This window comes from Anthonomus grandis, chromosome 9, assembly GCF_022605725.1.
Source record: "Anthonomus grandis grandis chromosome 9, icAntGran1.3, whole genome shotgun sequence".
NCBI lineage: Eukaryota > Metazoa > Arthropoda > Insecta > Coleoptera > Curculionidae > Anthonomus > Anthonomus grandis.
In genome coordinates this window covers 28,812,285-28,833,020 of record NC_065554.1, presented here as the reverse complement: position 1 = coordinate 28,833,020, position 20,736 = coordinate 28,812,285, and the positions used below count along the sequence as shown (strand labels likewise).

At 28.7% G+C, this 20,736-nt stretch overlaps 1 protein-coding gene across 4 annotated transcripts in view; it reads right to left on the bottom strand.

The window, feature by feature from the left end:
- Positions 1-16,031: 16,031 nt before the first annotated feature.
- The window catches only part of LOC126740391 (uncharacterized), a 35,982-nt gene continuing 31,277 nt past the window's right edge, over positions 16,032-20,736 (bottom strand). For all 4 annotated transcript variants that reach the window (XM_050446381.1, XM_050446382.1, XM_050446383.1 and 1 more), the window contains one exon: positions 16,032-16,699. In XM_050446381.1, coding sequence (XP_050302338.1) covers positions 16,648-16,699 — 52 coding nt within the window. In that variant the 3' untranslated portion in view covers positions 16,032-16,647. The remainder of the gene's footprint in view (positions 16,700-20,736) is intronic.

The window sequence follows — 20,736 nt, the reverse complement described above, 5'->3', positions numbered from 1 at the left end:
ACCACAATAAAAGAATAATCCAGGAATTTAAATAGATATATCTAAAAATGCTTCAATAATTTGGCTTTAAATACCTGGAAATAAAAATAACTGACTTTAAATATTTGAAATGAATGAAAAATAACTTCAACAAAAGTTCAATAAAATGACCTTAATTCATTGAAATAAAATACAAAAATTATTCAGATAGCGGAAATTTTAATTGAAGGAATTTAAATCGACTTCAAATAACTGAAATAATTATAAATTGGGTTCAAATAGCTGGAATATATAGATTCATTTTTGAACTGTACCGTTGCTTTAAATATAATTAATAAATGGCTTCAAATACCTGCAATAAACTCTTAAAATTAATTTATTGAGCCGGAATAAATGGAAAATAGCTTCAAGTTGTTGGAACAAATAAATTAATAAATAAATAAAAAAAAAGACGTTACTTGACTGAAATAAAATTCAAAATAATAACTCCACATACCCGGAATATAAATTGAAGTCATTGAAATTGACTTAAAATATTTGGAATAATTGTAAATCAGCTTGAAATGCCTGACTAGCCTCAAGTATTTTGAATGTAGCTTTAAATGCTTAAAATAAAATAAAATAATTTATTTTTGGTTTATTTCAACTGTGTCTAAGAAATGGCTTCAAATAACTAAAATGGGTTTCAAATGATTTTAAATAACTAGAGAACGTAGAAAGTAGCTTCAAATGCCTGGAATGAAAAATTTAATAAATAAACAAATGTGTATAATGACTTCGATTTTAAAAGACTTTAAATACCCAAAATAAAAGGATAATCCAGGAATTCAACTCGATACATCTAAAATTGCTTCCATAACTTGACTTTAAATACCTGGAAATAAAAATGACTTTAAATATTTGAAATGCATGAAAAATAACTTCAACAAAAATTTATTAAAATGACCTCAATTTATTGAAATAAAACTCGAAACTTATTCAGATACCTGAAATTTAAATGGACTTTCAATATTTGGAAGATATATTTTAAGTCTATCTAAGGAATGACTTCAAATAACTTAATTAAATATGAGTTGGCTTTAACTAGATAATATAAAAATTAACTCTGAATGCATGAAATAAATAATTAAAAGAGGACTTCAATTGCCTGAAATCAAATAAAAAAATAAACCAGTTACGTCTGAGTTTACTGAAGAAATTTAAAGAGGCTTCAAATACCAGGAATAATTGAATGAAAAATATTAATTAACTGAAATAAAATTCAGGAATTTTTTAGATTTTCCGATTATTAATCGGATGAATTTTAATGGTCTTCAAATATTTGGAATAAGTGTAAATTGGCTTCAAATGTCTAGCAACCTGACCTCAAATAGTTTTAATTTAGCTTTAACTGTATGAAAGAAATAGCTTCAAATAACTGAGATTGAGAGAGCATGGTTTTCAATAAATGAAAAATAGCTTCAAATGCTCGGAATAAAAAAATTAATAAATAAGCAAAAGAGTACATAAGTTGCCTGAATTTAAATTTAAAAAATACTCCAGAAATTTTTAACATGAAAGAATTACTGTAGATAGTGTGGTAAGTGCAGGTATTTAAAATTGCTTCAACCGTTTGCAGTAAATTTAATTTGACTTTAAATGTCTGTCAAAAGAACTTCAAATATCTGGAAGAAACAAACCATGACTTTAACTGTATTAAACGTGGCTTTAAATACTCAAATGCCTGGAATTGAACATTGCTTTAAATATTTAAAATACACGAAAAATAGCTTCAAGAAAAATCCATTAAAATGGCCTTTAAAGAAGGTTTTTTGAACAAATTTTTTTAAATCATTCCTAAACATTTTTGCATATAACTTCCAAGTTATTTAAGGTATTCTCGTAATTCTTTTAATATTAAATATAAAACACTTTACAGATGAATTATATGTAAAAAAAATAATTCTAGATGGAAAATTGGCTTCACTAGAGCAATTTTGGTTTTATGGTAATTTTTTCTAGAATGAAGTAAAAAAATTATCTGGAATACGTGAAACAAGGCTTCAAATGCCTGTAATTAAAAATGAATTTAAATATATCAGACTTGATACAATTAGAATTAATGAAACATGTATTCAAATAAATTTAATCAATGCTTCGAATGCCTGGAATAAATAAATAATTTTTTGACTGAAATAAAATTCAAAAATAGTCCAGTTACGTCGAATTTAATGGAGAAATTTAAATGGGCTTCAAATACGCTTCAACAAAAAATTAATAAAATGGCTTTAGACACCATTGTTCAAATGAAAAAAGCATTAGAGGACAAAGTTGTAGACCTTAAAGAGCTCCAAGTATCAGGTATGAACCATTATTTAAACTGTATTAAACATGGCTTCTAGTGCCTAGAATGAAGTAAAACAATTATCTGAAATACATGAAAAGGCTTCAAATGCCTGTAATTAAAAACGAATTTAAATATATCAGACTTGATACAATTAGAATTAATGAAACATGTCTTTAAATAAATTTAATCAATGCTTCAAATGCCTGGAATAAATACATAATTTTTGACTGAAATAAAATTAAAAAATAGTCCAGCTACGTCGAATTTAATGGAGAAATTTAAATGGGCTTCAAATACGCTTCAACAAAAAAATTAATAAAATGGCTTTAGACATCATCAAGAAACGTTAATCGTATAAAACAAAAATTCAGAAATTCACCAGATTTTCCGACTATTAATCGGAGGAATATAAATGGTCTTCGAATATTTGAAATAAGTGCAAATTGGTCTGGCAAAGTAACCTCAAATATTTGATAATTCACTTAAATAAAATAGCTTTAACTGTATCCAAGAAATGGCTTCAAATAACTGATATTGATAAAACATAACTCTCAATAAATTTAATCCATGGAATATATGGCTTCAAATATCTGAAATAAATTTAAAATTACTTTAAATAACCTGAATACCAGACAGCTTCAAAAGCCTGAAGTAGACAAAAACAAATAAAGCAAAAGAGTAAGTAAATTGCCTGAGTTCAAATTTAAAAAATACTCCAGAAATTTTTAGCATGAAAGAATTACTGTAAATATCTAACTGGAGGAAGTGCAGGTATTTAAAATTACTTCAACCATTTGCAGTAAATTTAATTTGACTTTAAATATCTGTCAAAAGAACTTTAAATATCTGGAAGAAACGAACTATGACTTTAACCGTATTGAACGTGGCTTTTAGTGCTTGAAATGAAGTCAAAAAATTACCTAAAATATATGAAACATGGCTTCAAATGCCTGGAATTGAAAATTGCTTTTAATATTTGGAATACACGAAAAATAGCTTCAATAAAAATTCATCAAAATGGCCTGCAAAAAAAGTTTTTGGAACAAATTTTTTTTTATCATTCCTGAACATTTTCGCATATAATTTCCAAGTTATTTAAGATATTCTCATAATTCTTTTAGTATTAAATATAAAACACTTTACAGATGAATTATGTGTAAAAAAAATAATTCTAGGTAGAAAATTGGCTTTACTAGAGCAATTTTGGTTTCATGGTAATTTTTTCCATTAACTTTTGAGGATCAGTTTAAAACTGTTCTTGTATATGAAAAAAACCTTAGAGGCTAAACTTGTTGATTACTTTATGCTCGACAAGAATTGTTCTACACATTTCTTATGTAGAACGAAACATTTACTAGATATTTGTGTTTCAAGAAAAAATTGCTCTTTATGAGCCTACTTAACAAAAATCCTCCATTTTCTCGCTTATTATTGGTTAAATGAAAAAACCTTAAAGGATAAATTTGTAGATCGTTCCATGCTCTATAGGAACGAATCCAATCACTTTTTATGTAGGATCACCTATTTGCAAAATATTTGGGTGTCAAGAGAAATTGACCCTCATGGGTCTACTTAAGACAAATCATCAAATAGCTCACTCACCATTGTTTAAATAAACAAGTCTTTAGAGAATTAAGTTGTAGACCTTAAATAGCTTCAAGTATCAGGAAGATATAAACCAATATTTAAACTGTATTAAACATGGCTTCTAGTGCCTAGAATGAAGTAAAAAAATTATCTGAAATACGTGAAACAAGGCTTCAAATGCCTGTAATTAAAAATGAATTTAAATATATCAGACTTGCTATAATTGGAATTAATGAAACATGTCTTTAAATAAATTTAATTAATGCTTCTAATGCCTGGAATAAAAAATTTAATAAATAAACAAAATTAGATAAGTGATTTGAATGACTTCAATTTTTAAAGTCATTACTTTAAATACCCACAAAAAAGGATAATCCAGGAATTCAACTGATAATACCTAAAATAGCTTCAATATTTTGGCTTTAAATACTTTTTTAAATTTTCCAAGCTTATCGAACATTTTTTTATTATATCAAGTATTTAAACTGAGGCTTTCTTTTATTCCAGGATTGTGGAGTCGTTTTTCATGTCTTTTAGGTCTTTGAAATAATTTTTTTATTTAATTTCCATGTTTTTAGACTAAAGTTTCCAGATTTAACATGCAATTCTTTATTTATTCCAGGCATTTAAAAGACATTTTTATTTTATTCCAGGTTTTTAGACTGAGTTTTTCTATTGTCCAGATGCTTGCAGTGTTCCGAATATAATCGAGAAATTTTTAAAATCGATTTTATTTTTTTATGAGCTCATTTCTTATCCGCTTTTAAAATAATTTGCTTATTCTAGGAATTTTAAATAAAATATCGTTTTATTCCAGGACTTTGGACATTTTTTCTACGGTTTTTGTGTTTTTTTTTAATTTTTAAAATTTCTGGAATATTTTTTTAATTTTTCAAGTTTATTAAACATTTTTTTATTATATCAAGTATTTTAACTAAGGCTTTCTTCCATTCCAGGATTTTGGCGACATTTTTCACGTTTTAATTTTTTTTTGATTTGAGAAATTTCCATGTTCTTAGACTAAACTTTCCAGACTTAAGATGTGATATTAAAAATGACTTTAAATATTTGAAATGCATAAAAAATAACTTCACCAAAAATTCATTAAAATGACCTCAATTCATTGAAATGAAATTCAAAAATTATTCAGATAGTGAAAATTTTAATTGAAGGAATTTAAATTGGCTTCAAATATTTGCAAGATATATTTTAAGTGTATCTAAGGAATGGCTTCAAATAACTTAATTAAATATGAAAATTAGCTCTGAATGTATGAAATAAATAATTAAAAGAGAACTTCAATTGCCTGAAATCAAATTAAAAAATAATCCAGTTACGTCTGAATTTACTGAAGAAATTTAAAGGGGCTTCAAATATCAGGAATAATTGAATAAAAAAGATACTGATTAACTGAAATGAAATTCAGAAATTCTCCAGATTTTTCTATTATTAAACGAAGGAATATAAATGGTCTTCGAATATTTGAAATAAAAGTAAATTGGCTTCAAATGTCTGGTAACATAACCTAAAATATTTAAAATTTTGCTTTAACTCTATAAAAGAAATAGCTTCAAATAACTGACATTGAGAGAGCATGGTTCTGAAAAAATTTAATCAATGAAAAACAGCTTCAAATGCTCGGAATAAATTTCATTTAATAAATGAGCAAAAGAATACGTAAGTTGCCTGAATTTAAATTTAAAAAATACTCCAGAAATTTTTAACATGAAAGAATTACTGTAAATATTGAACTGGAGAAATTTAAAATGGCTTCAACCGTTTGTAGTAAATTTAATTTGATTTTAAATGTCTGTCAAAAGAACTTCAAATATCTGGAAGAAACGAACCATGACTTCAACCATATTGAGCGTGGCTTTTAGTGCTTGAAATGAAGTAAAAAAATTACCTAAAATATCTGAAAGATGGCTTTAAATGCCTGGAATTGAAAATTGCTTTCAATATTTGGAATACATGAAAAATAGCTTCAATAAAAATCCATTAAAATGGCCTGCAAAAAAGTTTTTGGAACAAATTTTTTTTAATCATTTCTAAACATTTTTGCATATAACTTCCAAGTTATTTAAGGTATTCTCGTAATTCTTTTAATATTAAATATAAAACACTTTACAGATGAATTATGTGTAAAAAAAATAATTCTAGATGGAAAATTGGCTTTACTAGAACAATTTTGGTTTCATGGTAATTTTTTCCAATAAGTTTTGAGGATCAGTTTAAAACTGTTCTTGTATATGAAGAAAAACCTTATAGGGTAAGCTTGTAGATTATTTCATGCTCTACAAGAGTTGTTCTACTCATTTTTTAAGTAGAGCCAAACATTTGGAAGATATTTGGGTGTCAAGAAGAAATTGCTCTTTATGAGTCTACTGAACACAAATCCTCCAATTTCTCGCTTATTATTGGTTAAATGAAAAAAAACTTAAAGAATCAATTTGTAGATCGTTTCATGCTCTATAGGAATGAATCCAATCACTTTTTATGTAGGATCACCTATTTGCAAGATATTTGGGTATCAAGAGAAATTGACCCTCATGGGCCTACTTAAGACAAATCATCAAATAGCTCACTCACCATTGTTTAAATAAACAAATCTTTAGAGGATTAAGTTGTAGACCTTAAAGAGCTCCAAGTATCAGGGAGATATGAACCAATATTTAAACTGTATTAAACATGGCTTCTAGTGCCTAGAATGAAGTGAAACAATTATCTGAAATACATGAAAAGGCTTCAGATGCCTGTAATTAAAAATGAATTTAAATATATCAGACTTGATATAATTGGAATTAATGAAACATGTCTTTAAATAAATTTAATTAATGCTTCTAATGCCTGGAATAAAAAATTTAATAAATAAACAAAATTAGATAAGTGATTTGAATGACTTCAATTTTTAAAGTCATTACTTTAAATACCCACAAAAAAAGGATAATCCAGGAATTCAACTGATAATACCTAAAATAGCTTCAATATTTTGGCTTTAAATACTTTTTTTAATTTTCCAAGTTTATCGAACATTTTTTTTTTATATCAAGTATTTAAACTGAGGCTTCCTTTTATTCCAGGATTGTGGAGTCGTTTTTCACGTCGTTTAGGCCTTTGAAATAATTTTTTTATTTAATTTTAGGTTTTTAGAGTAAATTATTGGCGTTTTAATTTTTTTTTATTTGAGGAATTTCCATGTTTTTAGACTAAGCTTTCCAGATTTAACATGTAATTCTTTATTTATTCCAGGCATTTAAAAGACATTTTTATTTTATTCCAAGGTTTTAGACTAAGTTTTTCTATTGTCCAGATGCTTGCAGTGTTCCGAATATAATCGAAAAATTTTTAAAATCAATTTTATTTTTTTATGAGCTCATTTCTTATCCGATTTTAAAATAATTTGCTTATTCTAGGAATTTTGAATAAAATATCGTTTTATTCCAGGACTTTGAGGACATTTTTTCTACGGTTTTATGTTTTTGTATTTTTTTTTAATTTTTTTAATTTCTGGATTTTTTAAAAAATTTTCCAAGTTTATCGAACAATGTTTTATTATATCAAGTATTTGAAATAAGGCTTCCTTTTATTCCAGGATTTTGGAGCCATTTTTCACGTCTTTTAGGCCTTTGAAATAATTTTTTTATTTAATTTTAGGTTTTTAGAGTAAATTATTGGCGTTTGAATTTTTTTTTATTTGAGAAATTTCCATGTTCTTAGACTAAACTTTCCAGACTTAAGATGTGATATTAAAAATGACTTTAAATATTTGAAATGCATGAAAAATAACTTCACCAAAAATTCATTAAAATGACCTCAATTCATTGAAATGAAATTCAAAAATTATTCAGATAGTGAAAATTTTAATTGAAGGAATTTAAATTGGCTTCAAATATTTGCAAGATATATTTTAAGTGTATTTAAGGAATGGCTTCAAATAACTTAATTAAACATGAAAATTAGCTCTGAATGTATGAAATAAATAATTAAAAGAGAACTTCAATTGCCTGAAATCAAATTAAAAAATAATCCAGTTACGTCTGAATTTACTGAAGAAATTTAAAGGGGCTTCAAATATCAGGAATAATTGAATAAAAAAGATACTGATTAACTGAAATGAAATTCAGAAATTCTCCAGATTTTTCGATTATTAAACGAAGGAATATAAATGGTCTTCGAATATTTGAAATAAGTGTAAATTGGCTTCAAATGTCTGGTAACATAACCTAGTAAATTTAATTTGACTTTAAATGTCTGTCAAAAGAACTTCAAATATCTGGAAGAAACGAACCATGACTTAAACTGTATTGAACATGACCTTCAGTGCTTGAAATGAAGTAAAAAAATTACCTAAAATATCTGAAACATGGCCTCAAATGCCTGGAATTGAAAATTCCTTTAAATATTTGGAATACATGAAAAATTGCTTCAATAAAAATTCATCAAAATGGCCTGCAAAAAAAGTTTTTAGAACAAATTTTTTTTATCATTCCTAAACATTTTCGCACATAACTTCCAAGTTATTTAAGATATTCTCGTAATTCTTTAAGGATGAATCATGTATAAAAAAAATATTTCTTGATCAAAAATTGGCCTTACTAGAGCAATTTCCAATTAAGTAGTAATTAATTTTTAATTAATTATTAATTATTTTCAAGAAATATCAAGAAGATATGAACCATTATTTAAACTATATTAAAAATGGCTTCTAGTGCCTAGAATGAAGTGAAACAATTATCTGAAATACATGAAAAGGCTTCAAATGCCTGTAATTAAAAATTATTTTAAATATATCAGACTTGATATAATTGGAATTAATGAAACATGTTTTTAAATAAATTTAATCAATGTTCGAATGCCTGGAATAAATAAATAATTTTTTGACTGAAATAAAATTAAAAAATAGTCCAGAAACCTGAAATATGTCTTTCAAATGTCCATCAGAACGTATGTAGAATCTAAAAGTGTAGAAATGTACAATAAATAATTTTAAGAGTATTCTTAATAAACCCATTTAATGATGATCACCTTGTATAAAAAAATTGTAATTTGCCAAAAAAAAAAAACAACAAAAATCCTCCTGTAATTCACGACCCCACCACCACCACCACAACCCACGCAATAGTTTTTCTCCCTTATTTTTTCTCTATTCTTTTGTTTTCGAAAAAAACAAAAACCTATAGGATGAAGTTGATAAACTCGTAGAAATTTAGAATAATGACAATATTGTGTTTAAAAAGAGGTAAAAAAAAATCATTATTAGGCCATAATTTTTAGGGTTTTTTGTAGAGCGAGTTCGTTCCGTTTGATGATGAAATGTGTCATTTCGAAGCAAAACGTCGACTTAATGTTCTCGCCTAAACGAGAGGAAAATGAAAAAGCCACCACCCGCACGTTTGGGGTTTTTATAGTTCAGAATCAAAATAAAATAAAAAATTTTGAAAAAAAAAATTGGGCCGTAGACATATATATATATATAAACGAACAACACGTTGTACATTCGTCCGAAAATGATGCAAGAACGTCATTTTTTGTGTTTAATAATATTTTTTGTTTTGTTAAAAGTTTACAGGTTAGGAAAAAAAGTGTTTTAATTAGAAAAATGTATTAACGATAGAAGGACCAATAAACGCGCTAAAAACTATAATAATTGTTTTAACGCGTTTTTGGGCTATTACAAGGGTCTACCTAAATACACCCGAACACCCTTGAAATTGAGACACCTAATAAGGCAGAAAACTTTTATAATTTTGTACCTAGAGTAGACACGTAGATGGGTAGTTAGAGTAGATTTTACATGTTGCGAGAAGTTTTCTCACTAGTTGTCTATAAGAGAGGCCGCTTACTAAAAAAAAAAGCGCTTATTTATGTTTTAAACCATTATAACAACCGGGGGTGTATTTAGGTAAACCGATTAAAATGAAACCAATTGACATGTGAATAAGAAAAATGACTAAAAAAATCTTATGTTACCATTTAAAAACGTGAGCCATGTAGAGTAAAGTACCGTTATAAACTTATAATGTAAAAATACATATTATATACATATTAAGTCATTTAATTGTTGTTTTTTGTACATTTTTGTTACACAGCGTTGTAAAATTTTAGTAAATATAATAAATATTATGTAGTTTATGATTCGTGTTTTTTTTCTACTTCTTTATGCTTTAAAAACAAATATGTACATCGCAATACAGTATATAGGTGACTCCGTCTCTATTTTCTCTAATAATGTGGCATTTTTGACTTCAGATGATTAAATATAATCATTCTACGTTGAGGTATATTTACGTATGTATGTATTGTATTTAGGAGGGACAAACGGCATATTTTTTCGTATTTAAAAAAAAAATTCAAGGTACACTAAAAAAAATGTATAAGAATAAATGCTATAGTTGAAGGAATTTTCCTTATAAAAAAAAGTACAAATAGGGACGGTAATAAATTATTAAAGCAATTTTCATAAAATTATAATTGAAATGTCCTTAAAATTGTGATTTAAAGTGTTGCAATTGTTGCAATGTATCAAGAAAAGTTTGATGCCACATCTTATGAGAAGAAAGTTTAGTATTTGTAATATATTATATTTCTCATTTATCATTATTATTCCGGCTCATTATTATTGGAGAGCCACGAGACAAATTCACTCTCATCATAGTCATCACTGTCTAGAAAAAATATTTTAATGCATATAAAACTTACAAATTGCGTGAAATTCGACTATTTATTTATAAACTGGCGAAAAAAATCAAACTGATAATAGGTTCCTACCTGCTATAAAACTTCCTAGATTCATTAACAGAATCACAATTCACGGATTTGTCTATTTGCTATAAAAAAATCTCTGGACTGTCATGTTTCTGAATGCTAATTGCACAAACCTACAGCTTGAGTTAATGTAAACACAAAGATTTAATTGAAATAAAATATATTAATATATACTATGTTAAACAAAAGCACCTTGTATTATTAGTTCATTCCTTATTATTAGAGCCACTAATTTGATTCGTAGGAACTCTTTTTCCTTGCCAGATCATTTTCCAGATTTTAGATTCGTGCCATTGATCAATTTCTCTTCAGTTGAATTAATGGTCTTGATAAAAAAAATATTATAATTTTTATTTACTTACTTCGAGTTTTTGAATTAGAACTTTCAGTAATACTTTTAGTCTCTGTCTTTCACAATTCCATTAATACCACTAACATAACTGAGGGTGCTGCTATATTGCTCAAGGTCTAAAATTGGAGATTCCTATATAAACATCTTTTTTTACTGATCCCTAACAGAGTGTTTGGCCCATTGGTCCCAACATCAACCATTATAAACTCATAACTTGCATTAACAATAGCCATTAACACGATACTGTGTGTACCCTTGTAATTAAAATATCTGGAACCGGAATTCGCTGGCTTAAAAATGACGACGTGCTTGCAGTCAATTGCGCCGAGGCAATTCCAGAGCTGCCATTTTGATCCAAAGTCATCTGCTATTTTTATCACATTCTTCTTTAGTAGATGGCATCTAAAAAAAATATTAAAACCTTGAACAGCTAAAACGTATTTTGATTTCTTTTTTTTTTCAGGATATTCAGGTGGACGCTGAAAAGATTTCAAACGATGCTTTAAGAAATACTACAATTGACATCACTAACAAACCGAAAAATTTAAAAACAACAAAATATTGAGAAAACAAAGAGCTGCTGTCTCTTGCGTGCGAGTATTTAACAAAAGAAGAGGATCCGATTGCAAAGATCTGGCCAAAAAAATTGGAAAAACTAGATCCGCAACCACGGCTTTTGGTAGAAAAGGCGATTAGTGATGTACTTTTTGAGGCAGAACTCGGTACCCTACGCAGAAACTCTGACAAATTGACCATTGACATTTATTGAAACTCTGTGCAAATAAATGTCAATGGAACTAATGGAAAAAATATAAAATAAAATAAGTTTACACCATCGCGTATCGTTATTGACTAAAATATTTTATAAACAATATTGACTAATACATTTTAGTCAATAACGTTACACGATGGTGAAAACTTATTTTATTTTATATTTTTTTATTTATGTTAGTGTGAGTCAGTGTGTGGTTTTTGTATTTCGATAGGTCTGATGATGCCCTAATTAGGCGAAACGCGTAACCTTTAATAGACGCTGATTTATGAGACTTGGACTTTGAGTTTACTTTTTTCCCTCCTTTGGTCATATACTTAAGTCTCTTTGAGAGTAATGGATGATTATTTTGAATTCCTGTAAAAAGCCATTACCAACGGCCGCTCAGACTTTCGCTTATGACTATGGTTCAGGACCATCTTCTTCTTTAAGCACGACTTTCAGCTACAACGGATATACCACAACGCCTACGCTTTCTCCAACAACGGTTTCATTCCCATTAAATTCCCCGCCCATAGAATCTACACCTACAAATCCACCACAAATAAAAATAAGAAAGGTACAGTCCGAATGCAATAATTATGTAAATGAGCAAGAACATGTAGTTGGCCAACTGCAAAAACAATGTTCGCAGGAAACTATTAATAAATATTTTTCCACGTTTATGGATTAATCTTAATATTCAGTGCATCCCAAAAGTTATGTCTAAATTCATTTAAAATTCAGGGGTGTGTTCGAAAAGAAAAACGCTCGGATCCGTCGATTTTTATTTCAAGATGCGTATTTTTGTACGTGAAGTTTGTATATACAGGGTCGCTCAAAAATAAAATACGACCATCAACTTAATTTTTTCAAATGAAAACACCTTTTTTTATTTCATTTTTAAATTTCGCGTGGAATTCTACGTATGATTCATGCATCATGTCCTAGACCTAAAGTCAACAGAGCAAAATTCCATTCATTCGTGTTTTTTTATTGTTGGCAGATATTGTCAAGTGTGAAGTGTACGAGCAAAGTTGCGGTTTTCACAAGTTAACGGAACGAGAAAAAATAGAAATTCTGTGCATGGTTGGGTTTGGTGATAGAACACGTACTCAAAGAGAAGCTGCTCAATTATTCAATAAAATCCATCCCGATCGTCTTCCGATATGTCAAAAGATGGTGAGTAGAATAGAGGCTAAATTTAGAGAATTCGGTCATGTTAGAGATCTACCGAAATCTGGTCGTCCTGCTCGAGATGAAAATGAACAACTTGACGTTTCGTTTCTTTTGGAAGAAAATCCATGCACTCCTCTGTCGCAGATTGAGGCAAATTTACACATGGCGAAATCTATAGTTCACCGAATAGTTAAAAAGCACAAATATCATCCCTACAAAGTTATTACTGTGCAAGAGTTATTTGATGACGATTTCGATAGGCGAAATGAGTTTTGGGAACGCTTACAAAACATGTGCAATCTAAATAATAATTTAGTAAGTAATATTATTTTTTCCAATGATCCCGAAACGTTCTGTTTAAATGGTAGTGTGAACAGACAAAATTGTCGATATTGGGCAGCAGAAAATCCACATTGGAGGTAAACCCCAGTACCCTCAAAAACTAAATGTGTGGTGTGGAATAGTACGCAGAAGAGTAATATGTCCCTTTTTCTTTGAACAGACTTTAACGGGACAAGTGTATCTCGATTTTCTCCAATTTGAATTAGTTCCAGCATTACTAGCTTTATTTCCAAATCCATTGGACCAAGACTATCCTGACGAAGAACTCATTTTCCAGCAAGATGGCGCTCCTCCGCACTATGCTGCCACTGTGCGTACATTTTTATTTTTGAGCAACCTTGTATATACAAACTTCACGTAAAAAAATGCGCAACTTGAAATAAAAATCGACGGGTCCGAGCGTTTTTTTTTCGACCACACCCCTGAATTTTAAATGAATTTAGACATAACTTTTGGGATGCACTGTATAATGAGTTTATTAATCTTAATAATACATTTTATATGTTTTGCTCGGTGAGCAAAACATATCATTTCTTGTAGATTTTTTTGCCGCTGAATCCAAATTAGGCCTTAACAGTGCGCCAACATCTTAGGATTTGGAGACATATTAATCTTAAAGTGCCAAAAACATGGTTTTCGAGTATATTTGAGGTTATGTTATGATAACAGCAAACTTATATGCTTAATGATGCGCTAAATAGTAGTCAGGGAAAGATTTTGCTGTTCTCATAACATAACCTCAAATATCTCAAAAACCGTATTTTTAGCACTTTAAGGTTAGAATATATCAAAATCCTGACGTGCTGGCGCAATTCTGAGGTTGGATTTTTATTCAGCGACAAAACATCTACACGAAATGAGCTGTTTCATACAGAGTTTCAATTAAAAAAATATATGTAACTTCAACAAAAAAATAGTCTCACTTACTTTTATATATCCTTTAAGCGCCTCAGATATTGCATTGCAAGTCTCCATGACAATTTCACTTATAGTAGTGGGAGAAATTACAGCAGAATATTTTAAATGCTCGAATGATCTTCCATTTGCCAAAAAACGCAAAGTTACTGCTAATCTTTCATTTGCTGATATAGGATTCCTCATGTTTGCTCGTTGTTTCATAATATAAGGCTTAACCAAGTCCAAAAGTTCCTTGTAGACTACACTTGTCATTCGGAAATAATTTTTGTAATCCTCGGCGTCTGTGTCTTTAATAAAATTTAATAAATTCGGATGGGTATATTTTTCGTTTTATTTTTAAAAATTAATTTTTCGGTTTTTGTTAAGGTGGCCTTATGGATTCTGTTTAATATTTTTCGTTTGAATCCTTTAAATTTTATTCTTATAACCTACATTTTTTCATTGTATATCAGCGTTAATATTAAAAATTAGTTTCTTCTTATACAAATGCTAGAGGAAACAATAAGTATTTGTTATTGAATATAAAAATATTACAATTATATTTTTTTTGCATAATTATGCATGATTATAATGATTTTTGTCCATATTATCCAATCTAATAACGCTGTTTTTACACTAAATATTTATATATAAAAATATATACGTTATTAAATTAAATATTGAATATATATATTTCCTACTAAACATTATTTTTCAACAACACAACCCCTACCCCCCCACCCACCCCAAAAATTTGGCCAGTAAGAAATTCTTTTGAAAAATCAACATTTTTCGTCCAGAATATTCAATCTAATAGCACTAGTTTTTGTATTAAATATTTATTACAAAAATAGTGCTATTAAATTAAAATTAAATAAAAAACAAACTGTTTTATAAGATTAGATTAATTATGAAACCAGCTGATCTTCATGCGTATTATATTGGAAAACAATGATTTTTAAAAACAATTTCTTACTGGTAAGTTGTGTGGGGTGGGTGGGGGGCTAAGGATCGGCTTAATGAAAAATCTTTTTTCTTGCAGAAAATATTTGCCTGAGAAAAAAGTGCTTTTTAAAAAAATTAAAGATGATAAATAAATCTATAGTTTTTGTATCTATACTTTTCTCAAATAACCTTAAGGTTTTCGAGTAAAACTTAATAAAACCCTATTTTATTTCTTGAAAGCAAGGCAATGGAGTAGCTGTGCCATTTTTTATCGCAAATAAATGAAAATTAAATTTTTTCAAGATAAGTCATTAAGTTTTGAAAAAAAACCTATTATTTTTTTTTGCTCTAGGTAACATTTCATTATCTAGGTTCAAAATTACAATTGAAATGAAAACTATTAGTAAAATATTTATACTAAAATATTTCCTAAAACACAATCGGGATGGTATTTCTAACAACTGATATTCTCAAAACCATTGATTTTTACGTCAAAATAGGTTGGAACTTTTGTACTTGTACCACTAGTTTAGCCGCAGTTAAATCGTTTTTAGGACATATTGTAGACAAGTCCTAAATAAATAAGCTTTGCACATCAATGCACTTAGATCTGTCTTCAAATAGTTAAACTTGACAACGTCTAGTTAGATTTATTATGCCCTTTTTGAGTCGCATTCTTCCATGTGCGACTCAATTTGACCGTATTTTTAAACTATAAAAAAGATCTCTTCTTTAATCGCTGAACCTATGTCTTAGGATTCCCTGTCAAGAATTCTTTAAAAAATGTAAAATTTTATTCTTCTTCCTTTGTTCATATTTGAATCCTTAATGCTTAACATGTACCAGAAATTCCCGAAAAGCCTCTCTGATTTTCAACAATAAATTAATAAATAATAAAACGCAGTTAATTCTTATTATTCCTTTTATTAATAATAACAATAGGTGTGCCCCGCATATTTGAACAGCGCGGCAATTTTAAAACAACACTCTTGAGGCCAAAAATCCCATTTTGAGCATAAGTATAATAATTAAAATTCTTAAGTACAATATTAAATTCGATAAAATAGTAGTATGATAAAGTAGCAAATTTATTGTGCTTATAAGGCACCTAATAATTTAAAGGCACCAACTACAATATTAGGACCATAAAAAAAACTTAACCTTAAGTAACCGTGTTCTCTATAAGGGCTTAGACAATTTTAGTATATATATATATACAGTAATAATTAATTGAGTCTTAAAAAATAAGTTTAAAAGTGCAATCTGGCGTTTTTAAATTGTATAGAGGAAATAAGTTAATTATTTACAAATAATAAGATTGTCAAGGCTTGTAGAAAAGCCTTATGGTAAAAAAAAAATGTTCGGAGCACCAAAATCCCACTTCTGAGATCTGTTTGTATCAATTTATGGCTTATATCAAAGCATTTTCGTTACGTGCTTTTCTCAAACGATATTTTGGCGTAATTAAGTATTATTCCCAGTTAAAAAAAAAAAATAATAAATAAAAAAAAACTTGTGTTACTACTACGTTTGGTTCTGATGGTACTGCGGTCGGCCTGCCAGTTCTAACAAATATCTGAAAACAAAAAAAAATAATTTAGTACCAAAAAAACAAGTAATGAGTAGTTAATGGGTCAAGATCTCTAATTTTTAGAATCAAGGATATCCTGAAGATGCAACATGATGGTGTCCTTGGCTCTTAATCTTTGTTTATAACCTCAATGATTTAATAATGGCAATAAACGTTTTATTATTAGAATACCACCAAAAATAATACAAAATATTTGGTAAATAAGTGTAAACAGGAAAGTGGTATTAATGCTTATGGTGACAAAGTCTAACTTGAGTAACTATTTGGTATTTTGCATTTAACCATCACAGAGCACCACTTTTTCCAGACCTCCTTAGAAAGAAGAAAAATAGCAAGAAGAAGAAGGAGAAAAAAAGAAACATTTGACTCAACTGCCTGGAAGAAATCAATAATTTCTTCTAGGCTTTTGAGGTCATTGAAGAAGAAGAAGAATAGAAGAAACGTTTAACTGAATTGAATGTAAGCAATCAATTATTTCTTCCAAATATTCGACGTCTTTAAAAAGAAGAAGAGAAGAAACGTTTGACTCAACTTCCTGTAAGCAATTAACAATTTCTTCCTCGCCTCCTTAGAAAGAAGAAAAATAGTAAGAAGAAGAAGAAGGAGAAAAAAAGGAAACATTTGACTCAACTGCCTGGAAGAAATCAATAATTCCTTCTAGGCTTTTGACGTCTTTGAAGAAGAAGAATAGAAAAAACGTTTAACTGAATTAATTGTAAGCAATCAATTATTTCTTCCGGACCTCCTTAGAAAGAAAAAAAAATAGTAAGAAGAAGAAGAAGGAGAAAAAAAGGAAACATTTGACTCAACTGCCTGGAAGAAATCAATAATTTCTTATAGGCATTTGACGTCTTTGAAAAAGAAGAAGAAGAAACTGGATTGAATGTAAGCAATCAATTAGTTCTTCCAGGTATTTGACGTTGTTAAAAAATAATTTGCTATTCAGGGGAATAATTTATTAATATTTCAACATAGAGCAGTGCAAGCCCAATAAAAAAGAGAATTTATAGAATAATCTCTTTATTATTTAGTTTCAGAGTTTCTTTGTTTTCCTCCAATAACTCCTCTTTACTGGCACGTATTTCTTATTTGATCTCTTCCTTATTTTGTTGTGATGCTTTTGAATCGTTTGAAAGTTCCACAATTCCAGATTCGTTATATTTTTATTCATATTACATCGAACACCTACGCCTGGTATATAGATGTACCGCAGTATTTGCGTGTAAATTGAAAGGCTTTGGAAATTTCTTAGTGATGTGAGACCTTTGGCCACGTATAAGGACTTTTTCAGTACAATTTTAATATAAAATGACAAATTATAAAAAATATTATTAGAATTCTGTACTATTTTAAAAGTTTGTACTAGGAACGCAATTCCTCCAATTATCGTCATACAATTTGCATTTAAATTGAAATAGGCTATTTTGACTTCATAAGAAAAAAGGGAGAATTGATAAAATACAATCTTAAATGCCTGTACTATAAAAATTGGTTTATTGAAATTTCTGAACCTCAAATGGTACATTCGACTCAAAATTATGTCATAAACGCCTGGACTACATGTCTTGACCGTTCAGATAATTTGGCAACTCCCAATATTACTATATTTTCAATTATCTGCTCTTAAATAATTTACCATATAATTGATTTTATGCGTTAATACACAATTAGTTGACTTCCACAGTATTTAATAATTATTATGAATCATTTTGACCAGATAAAGTTATTCTTAAACAACATAATCATAAATTTATCACGTTTTCTTAAATATTGTGACCTTCTGAATTATAGTTTTTACATCTTATTACATTGGAGATATTTTTCTAAATTGCAAACTTCTAATTAAAAATCACTAGGATAAAGAAAGTAATAGTTGATCAACCTCACTCAAATTTAAGGAATATGTCTATACCTTTAATTTTTTTATGCAAAAACCGTGCGTCTAGTAAAAAAACACATGAGGTTAAATTTAGTAGGAATTTGAAAATAATTTTTTTAAACAAGAAAGGCCATTTGTTTTTACAAAAGCCGAAAGTACTCGTATATATATATACGCCACTACTGGATATAAACATTTTTAAGGTGTATTGATAAATGGCTGTGAACTTTTACTAAAGTATATTCATTGAGCAGCGGCCACTGAGATAAACAAATGCACGCACGATGCCAACGCGTGATCAACGGGACATCCTCAGGTGGCCAGGGCCGTACTCCGCAGGGAGGCATATTTGAATTTAAATTAAAATATTAATTTAATTGAAAATGAAAACCGTAAATCAAATTTAATTATTTTAGTACTTGGTAATTAGCTAAATTTTTTATATGATTTTGAAATTAATGTATATTTTTTTTTTAATTCAGAATTAAGTAATAATTTTTTTTTAATTAAGATTTTTTTTCAAAGGGTAACTATAATAGTTTCGGTCATCCTTTAAATTTATTAGAAAAACCATCTATCCTACATGTTTGAGAAAGTGACTAAACAGGGTCTACACAAACATTAAAATCATATTTCAGGTGATTTTAATGTTTGTATAGACCCTGTTTAGTCACTTTCTCATGCATCTTAATATGCTCTTTTTATCTATTTTTAGTAATTTTAACCTTTGACCTTGCCAGAAGCACTTTGGCTTTTTATGTATTGTAATGAAAACCCTCTTTGTATATCCCTGATGATGGACATCTTATATGTCCGAAACATGTAAGATAGATGGTTTTTCTAATAAATTTAGTGGAGGATGACCGAAACTATTTTAGTTACCCTTTGACATATTAACTCCACTACAAGTACGGACTACTTCTTCAACTTCAAGATTTTTTGTTTTTCGAGGAATTTGCTGGCCTTAAAGCCTTGAAAAACGATTGCAAGGCCAGCATTCAGCCACATCTTAAGAATTAAGTTAAGAGAATATTTTTGTGATATGAAAAATATGTTATAATTTTTTTAATTACCTAGGCAGTTTTTAATGACTAAAAACAAATTTCAGGAGACTGGTTGACTAAGAGTAATGAAGTTATAGCATATACTAAAAAAGGTGGCACTTATGAAGTATTGAGTAAAATCATAAAATAATAGTTTTAATCATAAATAAAGGTGAATTTTATATATGAATTTTTGCATAATTACATATTTTTTTACAATAGGTATTTATGCAATAAATATGTAAAGAAAGACTTTTTTTACAATCGCAAATGATAATTGACGCATAAACCGTCGAATGCGACAATCACATGAGTAAGCTAACGATCACATAAGCAAGGTAAAGCACTTTGTGGCAAAGCACAAGTGGCAACTATGCACCGTAAAGTTTTACTGTAATATAACTTGAGTACTATTTTATGTTGCCCATTTTCACATGAAAAACTAGTCCATGTCACTTTCGCTAGATAAGAAACTGCTATCTCCCAATGGTATTACCAGTCTCTCAACTGCTTCATCCATAATGTTATCTAATTGCCACATATTTTGTTCGACTTTTTTTATGTGTTCGATACATTTTTTTCAATTTTCGGAAGTAGCATCTGAACATCTGCAAACTTTTATGTCGTATTTTTTTCTGCAACATATCCCTTAATATTGGCCCAGATAAGTTCTATTGGGTTTAATTCACAGTGGTATGGCGGAAGTCGAAGAACTGTCTTGTGATGCGTCTTGGCCATTTCATCAACAATACTCTTATTACTGTTGACGAGTTTTAAAAGTTGGGCTTTTATCATATTGTCATTATATTCAATGTTTTTTTGTTGAAGCCAATCCTGAATATCAGCTTTTTTTGAAGCTGTCATTGGCACTTTTTCCATCTTTCGTGAATGGTAAGAGGCATTATTTATTTAACACAATAACTACACTGTCTTCAAGCTTGGAAAGTATTCCCTCAAACCATTTTTCAAAGGAAGGACCATCCATTTTCTCATGATAGTCGCCACTTTTTTTTGACTGAAATGCCCATGCCCAAAGGAACAAACCCGTCCTTACTACCAATATGACAGATGATTAGCATTTGTCCCTTTCCTAAAAAAAA